This window comes from Seriola aureovittata, chromosome 6 (assembly GCF_021018895.1).
Source record: "Seriola aureovittata isolate HTS-2021-v1 ecotype China chromosome 6, ASM2101889v1, whole genome shotgun sequence".
Classification (NCBI taxonomy): Eukaryota; Metazoa; Chordata; class Actinopteri; order Carangiformes; family Carangidae; genus Seriola; species Seriola aureovittata.
The window spans coordinates 1,978,547-1,997,020 of record NC_079369.1 but is presented as its reverse complement, the minus strand read 5'-3'; the positions used below and the strand labels follow the sequence as shown (position 1 = coordinate 1,997,020).

General features: G+C 40.7%; 2 protein-coding genes across 14 annotated transcripts in view; both read right to left on the bottom strand.

Moving 5' to 3' along the window:
- The window catches only part of fryl (furry homolog, like), a 64,971-nt gene extending 52,980 nt beyond the window's left edge, over positions 1–11,991 (bottom strand). For 4 of the 11 annotated variants that reach the window (XM_056378060.1, XM_056378063.1, XM_056378064.1 and 1 more), the window contains exon 1: positions 1,002–1,565. In XM_056378060.1, the coding sequence (XP_056234035.1) occupies positions 1,002–1,230 (229 nt within the window). In that variant the 5' untranslated portion in view covers positions 1,231–1,565. Of the gene's footprint in view, positions 1–1,001; positions 1,567–6,924; positions 6,995–11,685 lie in introns of those variants that run through there. The other 7 variants (XM_056378061.1, XM_056378062.1, XM_056378075.1 and 4 more) reach the window with 4 other exon arrangements.
- A 1,209-nt stretch (positions 11,992–13,200) lies between these two features.
- On the bottom strand, positions 13,201–17,228 carry ociad2 (OCIA domain containing 2). Of its 3 annotated transcripts, none has more exons than XM_056378083.1 (7): positions 17,028–17,228; positions 16,868–16,952; positions 15,441–15,494; positions 15,280–15,327; positions 15,035–15,167; positions 14,487–14,561; positions 13,201–13,775 (listed from the first exon to the last, which is right to left on the bottom strand). In XM_056378083.1, the coding sequence occupies exons 1-6, from the start codon at positions 17,121–17,123 to the stop codon at positions 14,489–14,491; spliced, it is 489 nt and encodes a 162-aa protein (XP_056234058.1). In that variant the 5' UTR covers positions 17,124–17,228; the 3' UTR covers positions 13,201–13,775; positions 14,487–14,488. The 3 variants fall into 3 exon arrangements, with proteins under 3 accessions (XP_056234058.1, XP_056234056.1, XP_056234057.1); XM_056378081.1 differs by having other exon boundaries at positions 13,201–13,780; positions 17,028–17,226; XM_056378082.1 differs by lacking the exon at positions 13,201–13,775 and having other exon boundaries at positions 13,853–14,561; positions 17,028–17,223.
- Between the last annotated feature and the right edge of the window lie 1,246 nt (positions 17,229–18,474).

Here is an 18,474-nt window from a genome sequence, read left to right as displayed (position 1 = left end):
TCTGTCTTTTTAACTGTGTCTTGGTCTTTAAGTTTTCATGTATGTTCACTAACTTTGTGCCGTTTGGTGCTGAGACGGTTGATTTAAGTGATGCTTTAAGCAGAGCTTGTTTGCTGAAAACAGCCTGAAGCTAATGGGTTTACTGGGAGCACTGGGCAGAATGTATTTATGAAACTCTCTGCTTTGGGAATGAATTCACATTTAGAACAGAAACAGGCTGTGACCTCGCCTTAGCTCTGGTTCCTGCAGCCAGTGTAAGTGTTGTTGGACCCTTCACACATCTGACACAGGTATCCTGCAGCACCAGCTGCCGCTCAGCTCTGTCTGGTCGCTCCTGTTAAATACTGCTGTGAGGTCACATTTTGGATGGCTAACTAAGCTGAATAAAGAACATGATGTTTATCAGTGCAAACCACTCCACCTCTAGATTGCTTTAACTTTAATTTATCAGTGTTGACTCCTGTCTCACATTATCTGATGCAAACAGGCTTTGTTCTTTCTCCTGACAAAAGCATCACTCTGTGTGCTGTAAGGGAAGTTCGTGTTGCGGAAATGCTCAATTCATAAAAAATCTTAATCATGTAGTGCATAATTCATCATCTAACTGTACTGTATTGTAGTCAGTCTCCACTGTTCTGCAGCTTGTCCATGTGTGTTTGCATATACTATGAGAACAGACGTGTCTCTCTGACGTACCCACAGTTGAGATTTGGTTGTGCGCTGAGAGCACAGATGAGCATCAAACCCACCCAATGATGGTATCATCAATCAATCACAATGACAATTCTGAATGTAAACAGGGCGCATGTAATTTGTGCGTACAGGGGGTGGGGATGAGATGGGTGTAAAGCCAACCTTTGATTACATGTTAATAAAGCTTAGCAGAGACTTAACCAGAAATTTAAATTCTGCTAAAGCGGTCTAGTTGATTAGCAGAAAAGGATTAAGACAAAATCAGGATAGATAACTGCTGCATCAATGTGAATTTGAGTCAGTTGTACCTTTGAGGCGGGATCGGTTACTGCGGGCAGGCCTGGAGGAGCCGATCCCCGGATCTACCTCTAACACCGGATGAACCGGATCTTCCTCAATGGTCTGGCCCATGGCCAGCAGGCCCAGTCGTTTCATGCGAAGGAGCCGAGGACCCGTGTCCCTGGGCAAGGCTCCCCCATGTTCAGAGGGCCCGTCCCCGGAGATGACAGCTGGGACCAGGCTCTTCAGAAACTCCATGTTCAACGAGACTTTTTCTGTCTTTCACTCGGGTGTGTAGTCCAATAGCCTGTGCCATAACATTCTCCCATACAAACTGTCCGTCTGCCACATTTACAGACAAGCATGCAGACAGGGCACCGTCCCAGCTGATACCTACATGCAGCAGTTACACAGTCACTGTCAGAGCCTGTATGTGTGGGCCATGAGATCTGCCCCTACACACCAGAAGAGACACTGCCCGTCAGGCTCTGTGAAGCTGTTTGTCTGGACCAACTAGTAGAGGAGAAGTTGTTTACTGGAGCTAGCCAGCGTGACAGAGTGAGAAACCTCCTGCGCTGCGACATTACCTGTCTGCTCACAGTGAGCCCAGAAAGCAAACAGACATGGCACTTTTCATGGGTCGTGATGTAACTGTGAGTGGGCAGGGCTATGTTTGAGTGCCTGGCACTATCTGGGGTGGGACTAGAACATGTTCCACAGGAGATAACACAAGCCTGGGCCACCAGCCAATCACAACAGAGACGACACCAGCCACACCCTGCTGGCTTGTGCTGCTCACCAGTTCAAGAGACCGAGGGAGGAGGAAGCAGATTGACAGATACTATAAGAAGTAGGAAAACGCCGAGATGACTACACTTGCATGTCTGCATTCACTGATAGTCCTTATCGTAGTCAGAATGCTGCTTCTTGTTAGCATTCATACACAAAACACAAATGCTTGTTTGTTTTCTTACTAACTTACTCTTATAGCAAGAGCGCCCCTCCCTTAGCTTTCACTTCTGCCGGACTGTGCTGAGCTATGACGAGGAGAAGCAGGAGTGAGTAAAGTGATGGGGTCTGTGAAACGGGGTGATGACAGACTGCTGTGCTCTGCTTGGCTGCACAGCTTGTACCTGCAGCAAACTCAAACCCTTCCAAATATCCCTCGCTGAGGAGTAAGAGGGACTGAGCTGTGCTGCTGACTCTCATGAAAGCTCGCTGCCTGAAGAAATCATCAGTTTGCTGTTCTCTGGGATTGAAAAAAAGGGCCATTCATGCACAAACACAGCCGGTCCTCAACAGCAACACAAAGCTGTAACACTCCAAAAAATTAAAGATGACTGTCGCACCAGTGTGCAGCAAACTGTGCAAACACCTTTAAGATGAGCAATTTCTGCTGACTCATCATTAACTATGCACCACAACAAAAGAACTGGGCAATACAATACAAATCAAAACAATACCCGCCATAATAAATTAGTATTGAATAGAGCAACTCAGTGTGATGTAAAAGGGCTGGAAGTGTTACTTTAGGCTGTTATTTCCTGCAGGACAAGGTGTGTGCATGTTGTTTGTGTTGCGCAAAAAAAAACACACAAAGTAAACAATACGCTCGGCAAAGAAAGTTGAACCTCCGGCTACTGGACTGAATCAGAGGTAAACGGAGAATGAATGTGCTTACATGTGTCAGGTGGCAAAAATGGTCCAAGTAAGGAATTGTTTTGGGGTTTTTAACTTTTTGCACAACAGACAAAACATGACTCATGTCTCATAGAAAGAATAGAAAGAAGAAGAGTTTTATCCTAAAGACAAAGACTGTGGTGAGATTGTTAAATGAGACACAGACACTTTATGCTTCAGTTGTGTTAGTGTCACAGTAAAAACAATGCAAGCTCAAACATTATTTTAAACGTATCCACGCAGAGTGTGGAGCTACAGGAGAGACGTGATACCTACTCCACTATAGAGACTCATTAAAGAAAACTTCTGTGATGTGTTTCTCACATATATCTAAGGCCATTCAAGTGTGTGTTATAATAGTTACTGTGAGGCGGATAACATGGTGCTTTTATAAGTCTGCAGTAACTATATTCAACACATAATTGAATAAGATCTCAAAGAACTATAATCAGTTTATTTCTGAGGCTTGTTCTCGTGCTCAAGTATCCACCGGAAAATGACTTCTTGGGTTAAGAAACTATGGCAAAAACGCACCAGTCTACCAGTGTAAGACCAGTTAGTGTGGTCAGAAACTTATGAGGCAAGTGCTTACACCCTCCACTGCAGCGTGTGAACATGTCAGTGAGATGATGTAATTGTTTCAGTATACATGTAAAGAGCCTGAGAGGGGAAATAAAGGAGAGGGAGGAAAAAAAAAATCATCACTCTCCGTTTCTGTTTCTTTCCCTGTGTGATTTCTAAAGATACTATAAAAACAGTGCAGGTATCTATTGATTCAAACTATTCCTTTGTATAACATTAAACCGGCACCATGCCTGGCCTGCAGAGTAAGCACAAAGAGGAAAGAAGTGATACAGCACCACAGTTTTTCCCAGAACGCTGCCCTCTAGAGGCCAGCTGGCAGAAAACACATCCAGCAGCACAAACAAATTGTTGAAATCTCCTGACAAGCCCCAAATTGCTGAGGTAAAAAGGAAAACACTCAGCAAGATTTCATGGCAAACCACCAGAAAGCTTCTTAGAGCCGGAGTCTGGCTCGCCGACGCTGAAATCACTCCGAAGCTGTCAAATGTTTTGATAAATGGAATGTACTTAGTTTTCTCCTCATAAAACTGCGTTCATTTACCGTTAAATCCATTTTACACCTTTACAATACAGAGAAAGTAGCGTAACATAACATGGGTGAAAGGAGATTTTTAGCCCCCCGCTTACAAGAGCACAGGCCTCAAAGGATGGCAGTGTTAGCTTGATAGTTATATTGCTGATGGAACAATTATTCTGGTTCCACTGGACGTACAGAGCAGCAGACCACAGACTCCTACTACAGTAAAGATTTTAATGTGTATTGTGTACTGTGTTCAGCGTTGGATTTAGTCCTTTGAGTATTCAGTCACTTCCACAACACTACTAGAAATGAAGTATCATTTATTATTATTATTATCATTATAAATGCCAAGATCTTACAGAGAACCCGTGTGATTTTCTGACCTCTAATGATATTCCTAACTTATAGTTATAATCAGAACTCCTGACAGGATGAAAAACATATTATAAACAATATTAAAAACGTAAAGACATTAAAAAAACCTTATCCATCGGGATCAAGAGAAAAGAATATGCTTTAAGTTGCAAGAAAGGACATTTGTTGGGATAGTGCAAGACTGAGGCCCAAGCAAAGATGCAGAGAGGCTGAGGCAGCAGATCCTGGTAAGAGAGAGAGAAAGAGAGAGAGAGAGGAGAGAGAGAGAGAGAGAGAGAGGAGAGAGAGAGAGAGAGAGAGAGAGAGGACTGATGAGGTAAAGATAGCCATCACTAGGCCTGAGCACCACAATGGTCGGTGAAGGCAGCTGTGGCTTGCTGGGGCCAGGTCTGTGGTGCTGCTGACTTAGAACAATACCCCTGCACAGGAGGCCCAGATCCCTATCAACCCAGGAATGTGGAAGAGGAAGCTCTGGGAACAATGTGCAGCGTTTCTATGGCATTCTGGGTCCCACCCGCCTCTGCCTTGTTCTGCTTTCACGCAGGAGAAAACAGGAAAACTCATGGGCTGGGGCCCAGAAGTCAGAGTCTGTTCTGCAGTCAGCTGGGGGGCTGGTCCGTACACTGTCAACACTTAGTCGACTACAGTTACTGTGCTCTGGGCGTGCATGATTCTGAACTGCTACGCCACCACTGGATGTCAGTAAACAGTCCCAGGACCGTGTCAGGTAAGATGAATATCAAAACAATGTTGCACTGCCCCCTAATGGTGAAAACAGTCACCACACTTTCAAAGCTGCTATGCCTCCATCCTGTGCAGGTTTCACGTGTAACCTGAAATTGTGAAACCATAAAATTATAATTTTGCATATGTGTCTGTGCCATTTCCTTGGTGCAACTTTATATATGAATAATGTCTACAGAGTTTACATGAATATACCCTTTAACTTACATCACATAGGTAAGATTAGATTCCCTTAGTCAGGCTTTTTAAGTTAGTTTGGCTGTAAATTCTGTCATAAAAAACCCAAATGAAATGTGTTCGTGTAGTGGAAACAGTGTGCATGTGTGTATATACCAGTGTGCAACACAGCAAACACACCACCTAATGAGAGACGCATACATGTGTCTAAATTCAACATGGAAACCACTCAGACTTCTGCACGCAGAGTTCTTAACAGGTAGTGTGATACGTCTTGTTGTTCTCAGGGTTTACAGTCAGTATGGTTTAAACACTGTCAGATCAAAGGGGCTATCAAGGAATTAAATCTCACTGTCTGACAACTGCAATCAATGTTCAATCACAGATGTTTTAGAGCCCCGCTGTGTGATCACACATTTTTGCTCTCAGTTCTTGTCTACAGCATACTTTCTCCTTCTCACAGCCTCAGTGTGCGCCCTACATATTTCTACCTCGTTCATCTACTTTGACTTTTAATGTCTGGCTGCCCCACAAGTTGAGTTTGTCGACCTGCAAACAGGAACAAAAAAAAAAAAAAAAAAGAAGCTTCCTCTAAAGTTCAGAAACCCAGACAAAGATATAAAGCTAGTTCTTCCAAGTGCTGATTGACAGTCGTGAGGCAACCCACAGAGAACTTGGTTGTCACTACGTAGGAATGTGAGAATGTGACCTGACCGGACCCTGAATCAAAATTATCTTCCCTTCTTCCCTGACCAATTATCATTCGGCGATGACACTCATCTCCCAGAGGCCAAAAGCAGTATTTAGAGGAACACACCAGTGTAATGCAACTTCTTGACATTTACAGACTCTTGCTCAAGCAACATTGACTTAACCACAGTCCTTTTTATCCTCATTTTTCAAGGGTGTTGAGCAGAACTAGAGCTGCGCCTAAGAGTTATTTTCACTGCAGATTCGTCAAATGGTTATTTTCTGATTAATGATCGTCTAACTGATTGCTTAGTCTAAAACCGATACTGCCGGAAATCGAAACATAAAGAAAGGTTAACAGTATAATTAGCACAATGCAACATGGTACAAGACATTCTACCTGTGCTATGATGTTCAACTGTACGGTAGTGATTTTATAAACATGCGTTTTCTGTCGGTACACTTGTAGATTTGACTGTAAGTTCCCTCAGCACCAGCTGCCACTAACAGCTCTATCTGCTGCTGTTACGTGGTGTGGTGTTGGCACATTTGAGAGAGGGACAGCTGAGCTGACTAGGTTGAAAAACATGATAATGTGAATGTTAATCAACTACAGTTTTTTTTTTTTTTTTTATTTTAAATTCTATCGAATCAGTGGCAGCACATGCTATTAATCATGATATGAACACAATCAGTTCTTTCCTTCTGACACAAGCTTTTGTGATCTACAACAGAATATTTGTTAAGTTCATAATCTGATTGTCTTCTTCATTCATTTATTTTTTTGTTTGATTGTTTTTAAATAAAAACTGAGAATAATGAGTAATGACAGCTGTTTTGTTCAGACAAGGGTATAAACCCACCCAGCAGCCACACTATTTCACTATTAGCCTATATGGAGTTACTGTATAACATGAGATGGAGTAGAATGAGGCATTTTAAACCTTACAGCTGCAGCACTGACAACGTTTAGTGGCAGAACACAAATGTTTCCAGGCCGAGGCAAGAGAACTAAATGCCAGCAATAGACTTAAAACTTTGCTTTGCTTCTTTCAGAATTCAGCAAAACAAGCAAAGAGATTAATCCAACACCCTGTTCATTCCCACACTACTTAGCTTGGAGTTTCTCTACAAAAATTAACCCACACTTGAACACAACCCACTTAACCCATGTGCCGTACCTTAAGGCCATAGAGCAGGGTCTGGAACTGGAAAGAGAAAGGAGGGTCCGCAATTTCACTGTACAAGAATCTGAAACACAGAGCAAAGAAATCATGTCTTTAACAACAAGGAACAAGAAGACAAAAGACACAGACCAGCTCTGTCTGGCATTGTGCTAAGTACAACATAGCCTCCTTTAACCTGAACTTAAAGGTAGAGCCAATTAAGTTTTGACTGATCAGAGAAACAGTAACACATTAACAGTAACATCACCTGCAGACATGAAAATATATCTTTCGATACTTGTCTTAAAACCTTCCTGTTGACACAGGAAGTAAAATTCTTGAACGGCGGCCTTACTTCAGCCACTGATACATTTAAACATTTTGACTTTGCTATGACACAGAACAGCATCTTGCACAACCATATATCTGTAATGGCAAAGTGCAGTTTGACAGTCTGTGATAGGTCAACCTACTGTTAGCTTCAGCCTGGTTTGCTCTGCACTGAACTGAACTGACTGGATTAAAACCTCTTCCTGAGCGGAGTAATAATCTGAAGATTACACACTACATCCAAGAGGCAGTTACATAAGTGACCAGAGTCTTCTGAAACTATACTTTCCTTCTAGTTTATCATGACATCACAGGCTGCAAAGGGCTCCTTTTATAGTCAGGTAATCTAGCATCTGTGAGTGAGTAACATTTTAATTTCAGTGACACTGACATGAGACATAAATGAAGACAGCACAGAAGCCGTGAGACTTGTAACCATTATCAAACTGTCAGCAAACAAAGGAAGGAAGAACAAGCCACTGAGTCAGACAGCAGGAGGACAGAAAAGTGGAGGTGTGAGAACTTCCACTCAAGCAACGTTGACAGATGTTGAGAACAGGTCAGCATTGATATCGAGTCTAAACAAAATGAAACTAAGCAAAACAAAACACACAGTTACGGCCCAAAAGTCATGTAACAGCAGCATGCAATGGCACATACACACCCACCACAAACACAGCAAAACGAAAGAAAAAAAAAATTCTCAGGCGCAGTCACTCACTTCTCATGCTGACAGACCTGTGAATAATACATCTGACTTCCTGCTCCAGCTCAGCGACTCCAAAAAACAAAAAGAAAATTGTGACCACAGAAAAAGGGTAAGCCAAACCCTGTGCACATCCTGAACGCTGTAACAGATACAGCCACAGACTAAACCTCCTGCTCTATATTTAAGCACATGCATTTCTCTGGTATTGCTAAAACATATCTCAACACAGCTCGTTAATTCTTCAAACAAATCAGTGAATTTCCAGATCGGTGCAAGTTTAACGAGTTTAAACATTGCACATTTTGGTGTAACAGCAACATGCGAGAAGAGCTAAAGGTCAGCAGAGCAGAACTGAGCTGATCAATGGTTAACTTGGCTTCATATATTGTTGCCCTGCAGCTTTCTGAGTCCAGCAAACAGCAAGGATGCTGAAAACCGGAGGTTGACAGCCCATCTTAAAAAAAATTTTAAAAAAAAGAACAAGAAAAAGAGATGAGCCGGACAATGATAAGATTGTACAGTTTCATTTTGTCGTGTTCTGTTCTCCTTTGTATCACATTAACTTCCAGTAGCCAGCAACAGCTAGCCTTGTAATTGAATCACAGTTAAACAACCGACATCAAAATTCATCAAAAACAAACTCAAGAATGTCTGATGTGTTCACTGTACTTTTCTTGAAGAATCTGCGCTAGCTCATAGTCAGAAACGGGCAGTGTGCTACAGTAAATTGGACAAAGAGAGAAAAAGCCTATATCTGGCTCCCTCCAGCACTAAATGACAGGCCTGGCATGTAGTAATCACTAGCTCTTGAGTGGAAACATTACTGGCTTCTTCTGACTGGAAAGGGAAGTGTACAAACAAACACCTTTTTGCATGTTTCAGCAGACATTCCTCTTATCTTTATATTCCTCTGAATGACACATATAGCCATAAAATGTGAGGCATTAACGTTCCATCAATGGATCTAAACATAGCAAAAACACTGGCAACTCAACTGAGGCCGTCTTGAGGGCAAAGACAGGGTGGTTTCTTTGGAGAAGGCAGACCCAAACATCAATTATGCTCCAAACCCTCTCTCCCAAAGCTAAGGATAATCTTCCTCAGCAGGGCTCAATTATAGGTTATTTCTAGCTAGACAGAGTAAACAATGTTGTGCTTTTATCTACACTGCACTGGGAAGAGAAAGTTAACTTTTCGAAGGTCAGAGAGATAATGATAATTTCCAAAAACACAACACTACCATCATTCATTACCTCTGAATACAGGAACAATTACTCCCAAACTTATGAATATTCTCCATTATACCATGTGAATTTCCCACTACACAATGAAAGTGCACAGCAATGCCATTCAATCTTAAGTGTTCTACAGATACAACTTGAGTGACCATAAAGCTAGGTGCTAACATGCAGAGTAGCTGGTTAAAAGACAATATTTAATTGAATAGCAAGGTTGTGGGCCAGATTTCTGTGCAGTACCTCACTGTATTCGTTTAGTTGTCCAGTTAATAATTTAGCCATGTGCAAATGCAGACACACACACACACACACACACACACACACACGGACCCAACTTATCAGTCTAGGTAGAGAGGTAATATACTATAATCTAGTCAAATAAAGGACAGACGGTATTTTATGACATGGAGGCATCACACGACATTTATGGGAGCTGCCCAAGTGGCACCAGCTGAGCTGCTGAGAGGTCAAGGGCCATTCAAGCAGGTACTTAAGGAAACACATCAAGGATATTTGTGTAGTCACAAGTTTCAACCCCAGGTAAAAAAAAAAAAAAAGACACCTGATGTTTTTCGAGTTAAGGCTAGTAATAGGAAAAGGAAGTAATAGTTTCAAATAACAAAATAAGTTACAGAGACAAAAGCTGCTTGTATGCAGAGCACTGGAAATACGATACCCAAAAACCTGTAGCAACTGATCACTGCTGCAGAGTTCAAACATACCACAAGGCTCAAAAACAACAGTCAAGAGTTTTTTGATTAATTGGGGTTTTTTTCATGAATTACGAAATAAAATTAAGAAACTAAAAAGAAACTATTTCGGTACTACATAATATTTTTGTAGTCACCACTGAAATACTGAGTTGACAGTTAATCCTTGCAGGGGGCAGCTTAGTGAGGGGCCACTGTGGGGGCATTTTACAGAGCTTGGTTTTTCATCCCCATACTCTTCAATGCCATTAATGTCTTACCAGATTAAACCAAACACACTAATTCACTGGAATTATGGCCCAGATAATCACAGATAGATGCCTATGTGCAATCTAGGGGGATTCCCTCTAGTTTGAGCATTTACAAGAGAATACACTACACATCTGTACTGCCATCAGAGGCTTATCCTGGCAGGGATGGGGGGGGGGGGGGGGGGGGGGGTCAGCTAGTTGCAAAGACTGATGGTCCAGTAGGCCTGAGGTTAGTACGACATTGCAAAATCTTGTGTATAAAATGCTTAAACTATGTGGTGTACCACTTCATAGCAACTTCACATTAGCAGCCCTGTGATAGCCAACTGACATTAGACTGCAGCAAAAGCACAGCTAGAGGAGCAGAAATTAAACTTTGTGCCACCTCCTTGTAACCGCACAGCTATTCATATGTAAATACTTAACTGATGTAATATAACTTTTTCATGCAAATTTGCACAACATAGTTCCTTTTACTCAGAACATAGTCCACCCTCATGTAGGCCCATGAGAGAACACAAACTGACTTTTCTACTGCCACTGTGCCTAAGTCTGAAATATTTTGGCCGTCTCCACCTCCAGCCGCACAGTGGACTGACCAGATTCCTCTCTTGTCTGTGTCCAAGTGCTCGGGTCTGCACAGAACACGAACAACCGCCTCATTGTATTCATGATGCACTCTGAACAGGGAGGATTGAGTCCTCAGAGGAATGTTAGATGCAAAAGCTGACAGTTCTCTCACTGTCATGCCAATGCATAAGAACCACCATGCCTGGGCATGTTATGGCTTTACTCCCTTCAAACGCCCCATCTGTAAAACTGTGCCCTCTCACTAATACAAGTCTTCTCTTAGACATAAGCATATAACACAGCTTTACTTCAGTGTTTCGTGTCCCAGATAAATCTAGTGTATTACAAAACACTAGGTTAACTGGGTTAACTATGTGAGACTCCAAACAATCTCGTTGATGATTTCGTAGTCTGATGCTAGTGGTTTTTTTTACAAGAAGAGAAAAACCTAGGAGCAAAAAGAGAACTAGCTGCATTAAAACTGGCTAGCGTGCAGAAGGGTAACGTTCATGGTAGCTTTTAGTTAGCAACTAGCCTGGTGTTGATACTGTATTGACCAAACTGCTAATGTTGAGCAGGAGGCTAGCTAGCAGCAGCAGCATCAACTTGATTTGCCTGACCAGCCAGTTGTCAACTATAAGTTAACGTTAAATATGCTAGTATGATAGCAATGTTCACAGCCCAGCTAGCTACCTGACTGCAATAATACTAATGACAAAGGAAACGCTGAACGGTGTTTTCGACTTAAGTTGCAAGGTAGCTAGGCGATTAACTCACACTAGCAGAGGAGCCAAACTCCTTCTTTAGCATGCTACGGCAGCCAATTTCGGTACCACAGTTGGAAAGCTAACGTTCACCTCAATGGTAAAGTTAATCACGGAACTTGACGTAAGCCAACGTTAACTACATTAGATAGCAACCGCCGTTTCCACAATTATTTCATTATTCGTTTAGCTGATGTTACTCACAACTTTTGTTTCCTCTCCCTTCACTTGAGCTAGGTAGCTAGCTTGCAGACGTTTTTTCATTTGCCGAACAAGCTTCAACGTCCTGGCCCTCCTCCATTGGAAGGATTTGCGTAGCGGTGTGATTTTTTTTTTTTTTTCTATCTGTTTCGGTGTTGGGAGAGCTCCACTGTCAGAACAGACGGCAGCCCGCTTGTCCCGCCTCCTTGGTTGTGATTGGCTGTGGTGGTGTACGCCTACATTAAGAGGCGGCTTTCTATTTCACCAAATACGTGGCAATCCCGAGGAGACGACCTGTTGATTGGATGACGTCCTCGGGGGGGTGACATTCACATGGGTCCACTTTTTTTCACACCCAGCGTACACCGAAACGTGCACGGGTAGGCGGGTACTTGAGGAAAGTATACAAATATGTTTTGTGCGCACACCACACATAAACACTTTATTTAAAAAAAAAAATCCTAAAACTGACTAACTCTTACTCTGTCATCTACACATGTACGATGTAGAACTGATGGCATGACTATAGTAAATGTTTTATAACATAGGCTACTACAATGTAGTTCTAAGCAAACATAAAAATAAAAAAAATATTACGTTTATTAATGTATAAGTTAACAGCTATTTCTCCTCATGCGAAGCATCCCTATCATTTATTTACAGCCATGTTACACTGTATTATCAATCATTCATTATTTGTTTATACACAGTTATGCAGCTATGTACAGTGGATGCTTCACTGGAGACATTATAATTGCTTGCATTAATGCATTAATAAGCCTAAAAACTACACTATGGCTTGTTATAAGCAACATATTCATTTGTTTATAAATGCAAAATATTGGGGGTTAATGTAAAAGGTTACAATAAGTAATATTTCTGTAATCAAAGCTTTTAAATCTGCAGTTATAGAGATTCTTGCAATCTAGATGCCTCAGTAATGAACAATTATATGTCCATTAAAAACCTGTTTTTAAGTGTAACTATTTAAAGAACTATTTTCTAATAACTCAGCACTTTGTTGGCATCAAATAATAGTTCTGGTATTGTCTGGTCTAATTTTTAACTAGACTGCAGCACAGAGACTGCTCTTGTCAGGGTTTTAAATTGCATTTACTTAAACATAGACTAATATAGAAAAAAGGTTAATAAACTGGGTTGGATTTTTCTGGCACAAGCCTACATTGGTTCAAATCATATTTCAAAGATATTGGTGGCAACATATTTGAGCTATTGAGTCAGCTATTCACTAACCTTTGTTCAACCTCTATAGCTGAAATTATGCAAAGTAACATCTTTTACCACAGTTAAACTATCAGCACTCAGATCCACATAGCTGTATGAAATGACTATGGTCCTATGGAACTGCTTAATAAGTACATCGAGTAATGAACCATGCATGACATATTTTGGAAAATCATGGTGCACACCTAGTGAAGATTTTAAACAGCGATATCAAGATATAAGATCTTTCAGATGACATTTACAGATCAATTTTTAAAGTAAGACGTATAAAATTTTGTCAAAACATTTATTTATAGGCGGATGCTACTGTTCTGGATTCTCAGGATTCAGTTCAGCTTCAGAGCAGGAAAGCAGAGTACCTTAGTCCAGTTCTCAGGTCACTGTCCTGGCTTCCTGTGTCCTCAACCTCATCCCTCCTCAAACTATTCATTTTAAAATACTTAGTGTTCATTAATCTCCAAAATACATCTCTCATCTGCTTCTGTGCTGCAATCTCTCCTAACTGGGACAAATTTGCTTACTGTTCAAGAAGTGAAAACAAAACATGGTTGAAGTTTGTCCTAGATATGTTGTACATACAGTACCAGATGTAACTTGTGGCGCCGTAATCTACTTGTATGTCAATGTAGGCAAATCATCAGTCCAACATAGAAAGATATCATTAGGTAGGTCACAGAAGATTACCATAGCCAAAGAATACCGTATTTAAGGAAATAGAGCTAATAAACCTGGATGCTTAATTGTATTGTATTTGAATATTTAGACACCTAAAAGCAAAGCTTGTCCTGCAGCATAAACAATAAAGGTTCCATCACTCAAACAGCTCCTGAGGCCTTCTGCTGGTACACCTGTCCTAAAAAAGATAGTGCTCTTGGTTAAACAGGGCAAACACTGTGGTCACTCAAGATTAGATTTATGTCCAGTATGCTGTTAATTTTCTTTATTCAAAATAAGCAAACGTGAGCATACACAGGATGATTGCAATTGTTTAAAAAACTGTACTGACAATAACATTTGTGTGAATTGGTTCTAAACATGTTCATCAAAAGTAAAACAGACACTTGTTTCATACATTAAGCAATGTCTTTTTCTCTTTAGTTGTTGTGCAAAAGTCTGTTGCAGCTGATAATTGAACTACATGACATACATTACAAAAGATCTGATTGAAAGTGTAGTAGCGCCCTCTAGTGGGACTTTGTACATGGTTTGACATGAATGAATATCAGGTACAGTATGTCAGAACAGATGCTTTAGACAAATTATGAGCTGTATTTATAACATTTAAGAAAACAATAAAGCTGCTACTGACTGAGTGAGTCAATGTACAAAACTCTACAATGGAAATAGGGACCAGCACTCAAATACTGCAGTATAACTTTTAGTTAATAATTGAATTGCCATTTTCTTTACGATTTGCTATAGTTCACATGTTTGAGTACTTAGCAGTAGTCTGTATTAGTTAGTATATAGCTAACTCATAGACTGTGCACTAATCCATTGTTAATGGAGTTGTATGTACTGTATGTTTTCATAGCTCCATCATCATATGATCCATTTACCTCTAGCTCTTCACTTCCTCTGCAGGTGCAGCTTGAGACGTTTTCTTACACTCGTCACACACATGGTGGTAGGATCTGTTGGGATAACACTCCGGTCAGTGAGACAGCAAGGCCTAAGAACATTTATCACTCCTCTTCATCTGAAGCAAAGCCAAGCAGAGCAGAGCTGAAGTCACATTGCTTCTTTGGGTATTTTGTTAAATGACATTTTTGTTTTGTTAGACGGTGCAAAAGATGACAAAAAGTGGGAAAATGGCTCAGAGACCAACATAAAACGTCCTTTCTTCCTAGAGGTCCAAAGAGACGCCTGAGAGATGAGATGTAAAACTATATAGAGGCTACAAATCTATCTTCTTATGGATATCAAAACTTAAATTAAACCACCAGAAAAGTGTAAAATATGGGACCTTTAAAGTAGCTCTTCTTCTAATTAGTGACCCTGCTCTTGACAGAATCTGTGTACATTAGTAACTGAAATGCAGCTTCACATTTCCAGAGAATAAACTTCCTCCATGACAATGTGATGATAAAATCTATAAACTCTCCACCTGTGTCCCATGCGACCTCCCTTAGACCAGGATCCAAATCCTGGTCCATCCCCAACGCCAAGCTCCTGGAACTTGCTTCGACAAGTTCCAACATAAGATGCTTTCCCCACTGCATAACCAAGGATCCCAGCGACTGAAACAAACAACAACAAAAAAAATCATAGTTAGGGGCCAATGATTGCTGAGGGATTGTTAAAAGCATTGCTATTAATAAACTGAAGTCCAGTTTACTGTCCAGTACAGACCTGCTAGTTTTGGAAAGGGACCAAATCGCTTTGATGATTTCCAAATACCTGCATGGAAATAAACATCACCTTAAACCAAATGGGATCATTACAGAAGTCATCGCTTTACATGTGTCATTATTATAAAATGAAATAATATAGTGTGAAAGTCAGTGCCTTACCATTGTAGATCAGACCACCAGTGACAGCCATGCTGCCCAGGGAGAAGGGAAGAGCTACATAAAGAAACAACAGTCTGAAACTGATCACAGCTTTACAGTGACAGACATTTGGAGACAAACTGTTAGAATCACAATCAAGTCTGATTCATTACATCCTCCACACAACTTTCTGTCAAAAGCAGTAAAAGTGTTAAAGACAAACATAGTTTTAGATAGAAGCATCATGTTAATCTACAGTTTACAGAATCATTCAGAAAGTCCCTGCAAAACAAGTGGCAGATAAAAGCTGATGATTGATTAATCACTCCCCTTATTCCCTCCCCTGAAAAGACGCATTCACTTCCTATCATGGATTGATCCTGCCTTGCTTGTCTTGTGCAGAGTTCAATCTGATCGAACTTTGACCCGAGGGGCCCTGTTCGGTGTCGGGTGATGCGATCACAAGTGGACAGCTCCGAGCACATCGGTTCACACCTGGCATTACAGTGCGTCTCCATGTGTGACAACAGAAGAACGGATCTCACTTCCCAGAGAGAGAATGTGAGTGAATGGATGAATGTGGCAAATATTGCAAAGCGCTTTGAGTGGTCGATAAATTAAACTTGACATACAAGTGCAGTCCATTTACAATTTACTTAAGATCGGATCACCTGAGACGGGTGTTATTACCAGGTACGAGCGTGTCCATAATAGAGGGACTCAACAATTTGTCCACCTAACTTGAAGTAAAGCACGGGACTGATTTCTCACCCAGGAAGTTCACTGATTGCTGCCATTTCATGTAAGTGCAAGGTGAGAGAGCAGGAGCAGCAGCTGCACGCCAGGCAGTGAGGGAAAGGTCGTGAACGGAGGTTAAAGACATTTGTGTTGACACATAAAACATGGATCATTTGTAGTTTGTGGATCTTACTTTTAGCTGGTGAGCCGAGCTAGCGCCAGCGGTTTACTTCTTACAACCCAGACTGTTTTCTGTGTGGGTGTGCATGACTAACATGTTCCTGAATCGCTTGTTATTTTTATCCCGTTTGTTGAGGCAGGTCATTTATCAAGGATTAAGTTAGGTATGTGGACCTGGGTGACTACAGGACACTCCCAATATAACTCCACCCAAACAAGATCCAAGATCAAATCAGCCACAGTAACTTCAGTCTCTGAATTCACAACAAAAATAAAATAAGCACAGCGAATCGGAGTAAACACGTATTGTGAGTGTAGTGAAACGGGCTACAGATTGAATACACAAAGAAAGCAATAAGTGAATAGGTTGATGAATAAGCCGTCCCACTACGTCTACCATTAAGGACTTATCCAATACACCTGGAAGAATATATCCATGCGTTGTGCCCTCACACCTGAAATCATTTGGCAGATCTGTTGGCTTCCAAAGCTGCTATTGATTAAGAAGTAAATTAGTAAGAAGACAATACCTCTGTACCAGAAGCTTTCCTCTTGGCATTCCTTCCAAACCTTTCTCACATCTTCTCTATGAACGTGATGATCACTCACAGGGCACTGTAGGGACACAGAGGACATGTTAGATATCACATCTGGCCCATGCAGGTCTACATCATCCTTGTGTCCTCTCACCTTCCACTCTCCTTCCACTGGAGCTGGATGAGCAGCAGCAGCTTTTGTTCCCTCTGTCTTCACTATTGTAGTTAGTCCAGCTGTTTCAGAAGTCATTTTTGCAGGAGCTTCTAGCAATCCCTGTTGGATCTGTGCTGTGCAACTTACTCAGGCACATAAACGCTCCCTTTCTCAGTGCCTCAGATTTTGCCAGCTTTAATTGCTCCTCCCTCGATTATTTATTTAACTCCACCCCACTTGAAAAAAAAAAAAAAGACTGGTCACCCTATCCATTTTAATATGAAACAAATCAGGTATGGGCTATAAAACTAGTGCTAAGATATAGTGTTAGGCAAGAAAATCAAATTGGATAATGTTTAAAAGAATCGCCAAGAGCTGTGTCATTCAAAAATGTTTTCCTATTTGTCGTAGGGGGTGAAAGAGTCACATTAAGCCCTGCAGTTCCAGTTTCGGTTCACCTCTGTACACCTATCTGTAAATCCAAGCAGGACACACCTTTATGTAGAGTAGTCGCCATTTCTTTTATGGAATTGTTTAAAAGAAACGCACGGGTAGTGATAAAATATTTACCATTTACATGAACAAACAAGCATGTTGGTCATACTGTAGGTCCAGCTGTTGGAAAATGTTAACATTGGTTTTATCATAACCTTTGGGGATGTGACATAATGTACAACACAAAGATAGATTTTAGATTACCCTAAAATCCATTCATATGATGTTTATTTTACTAATACATGAATATTTCTTACTTTAACGTAATAAAATGTTACTGACAAATGATCAAACTAAATAAGGAAATGTTATAGAAATGTAAATGCAGAGGAGAAACAATACTGAAATGTCTCTCTTCATTAAAACAATGCTCCTAGTAGCCAAAGGTCAGTGGCAGGTTTCTTTGTAGGTCAAAGAAACATGTTTTTTATAAGTTAAATCAAAGAATGATTTATTACCCCTGATAAACATACAGTGATATTGGAGCACATGTCAAAGAATTGCCCAGCACAGTAAAAGCATTGTGTAGTACAATAAACGCAGATTCAAAAGGCATCATTGAAATATGGCAAAGGTAAAGTACAATTCACAGAGCTTTAAAAAAATCTAATAAAGAAAAGTAAAACCATTTTATCATCAATTTACAGTTATTACAATACACTGCACGTACAGTAAATCACAGCATTTATTTATTTAAGATGAAAATAAAACCTTGATGACATTATTCATTAATAATAATTTAGCCTACCAGAGATGGAAGAAATATACTGATCCTTCACTTAACTAACATAGCAATACTACAATACGAAAGAATAAAAATACACCACTACAAGTAAAAGCATTCATAATTTTGCTGAAGTAAAATAAGTAAATACTGGATTGTGTATGTGAGCACTGAGCATTGTGTTGTGGCTGGTGTGGGTACAGTTAAAATGTTACATACTGCTGGATA

Bases quoted from the DNA above. Each gene is read 5' to 3' on its own strand.
- ociad2 (XM_056378083.1), bottom strand. From the start codon at position 17,123: ATGACTTCTGAAACAGCTGGACTAACTACAATAGTGAAGACAGAGGGA. The intron at 15,328-15,440 runs GTAAGGCACTGA...ATTTCCATGCAG, and splicing joins TGGTGGTCTGATCTACAATG to GTATTTGGAAATCATCAAAG. The intron at 15,168-15,279 runs GTCTGTACTGGA...TGTTTGTTTCAG, and splicing joins TCCCTTTCCAAAACTAGCAG to TCGCTGGGATCCTTGGTTAT.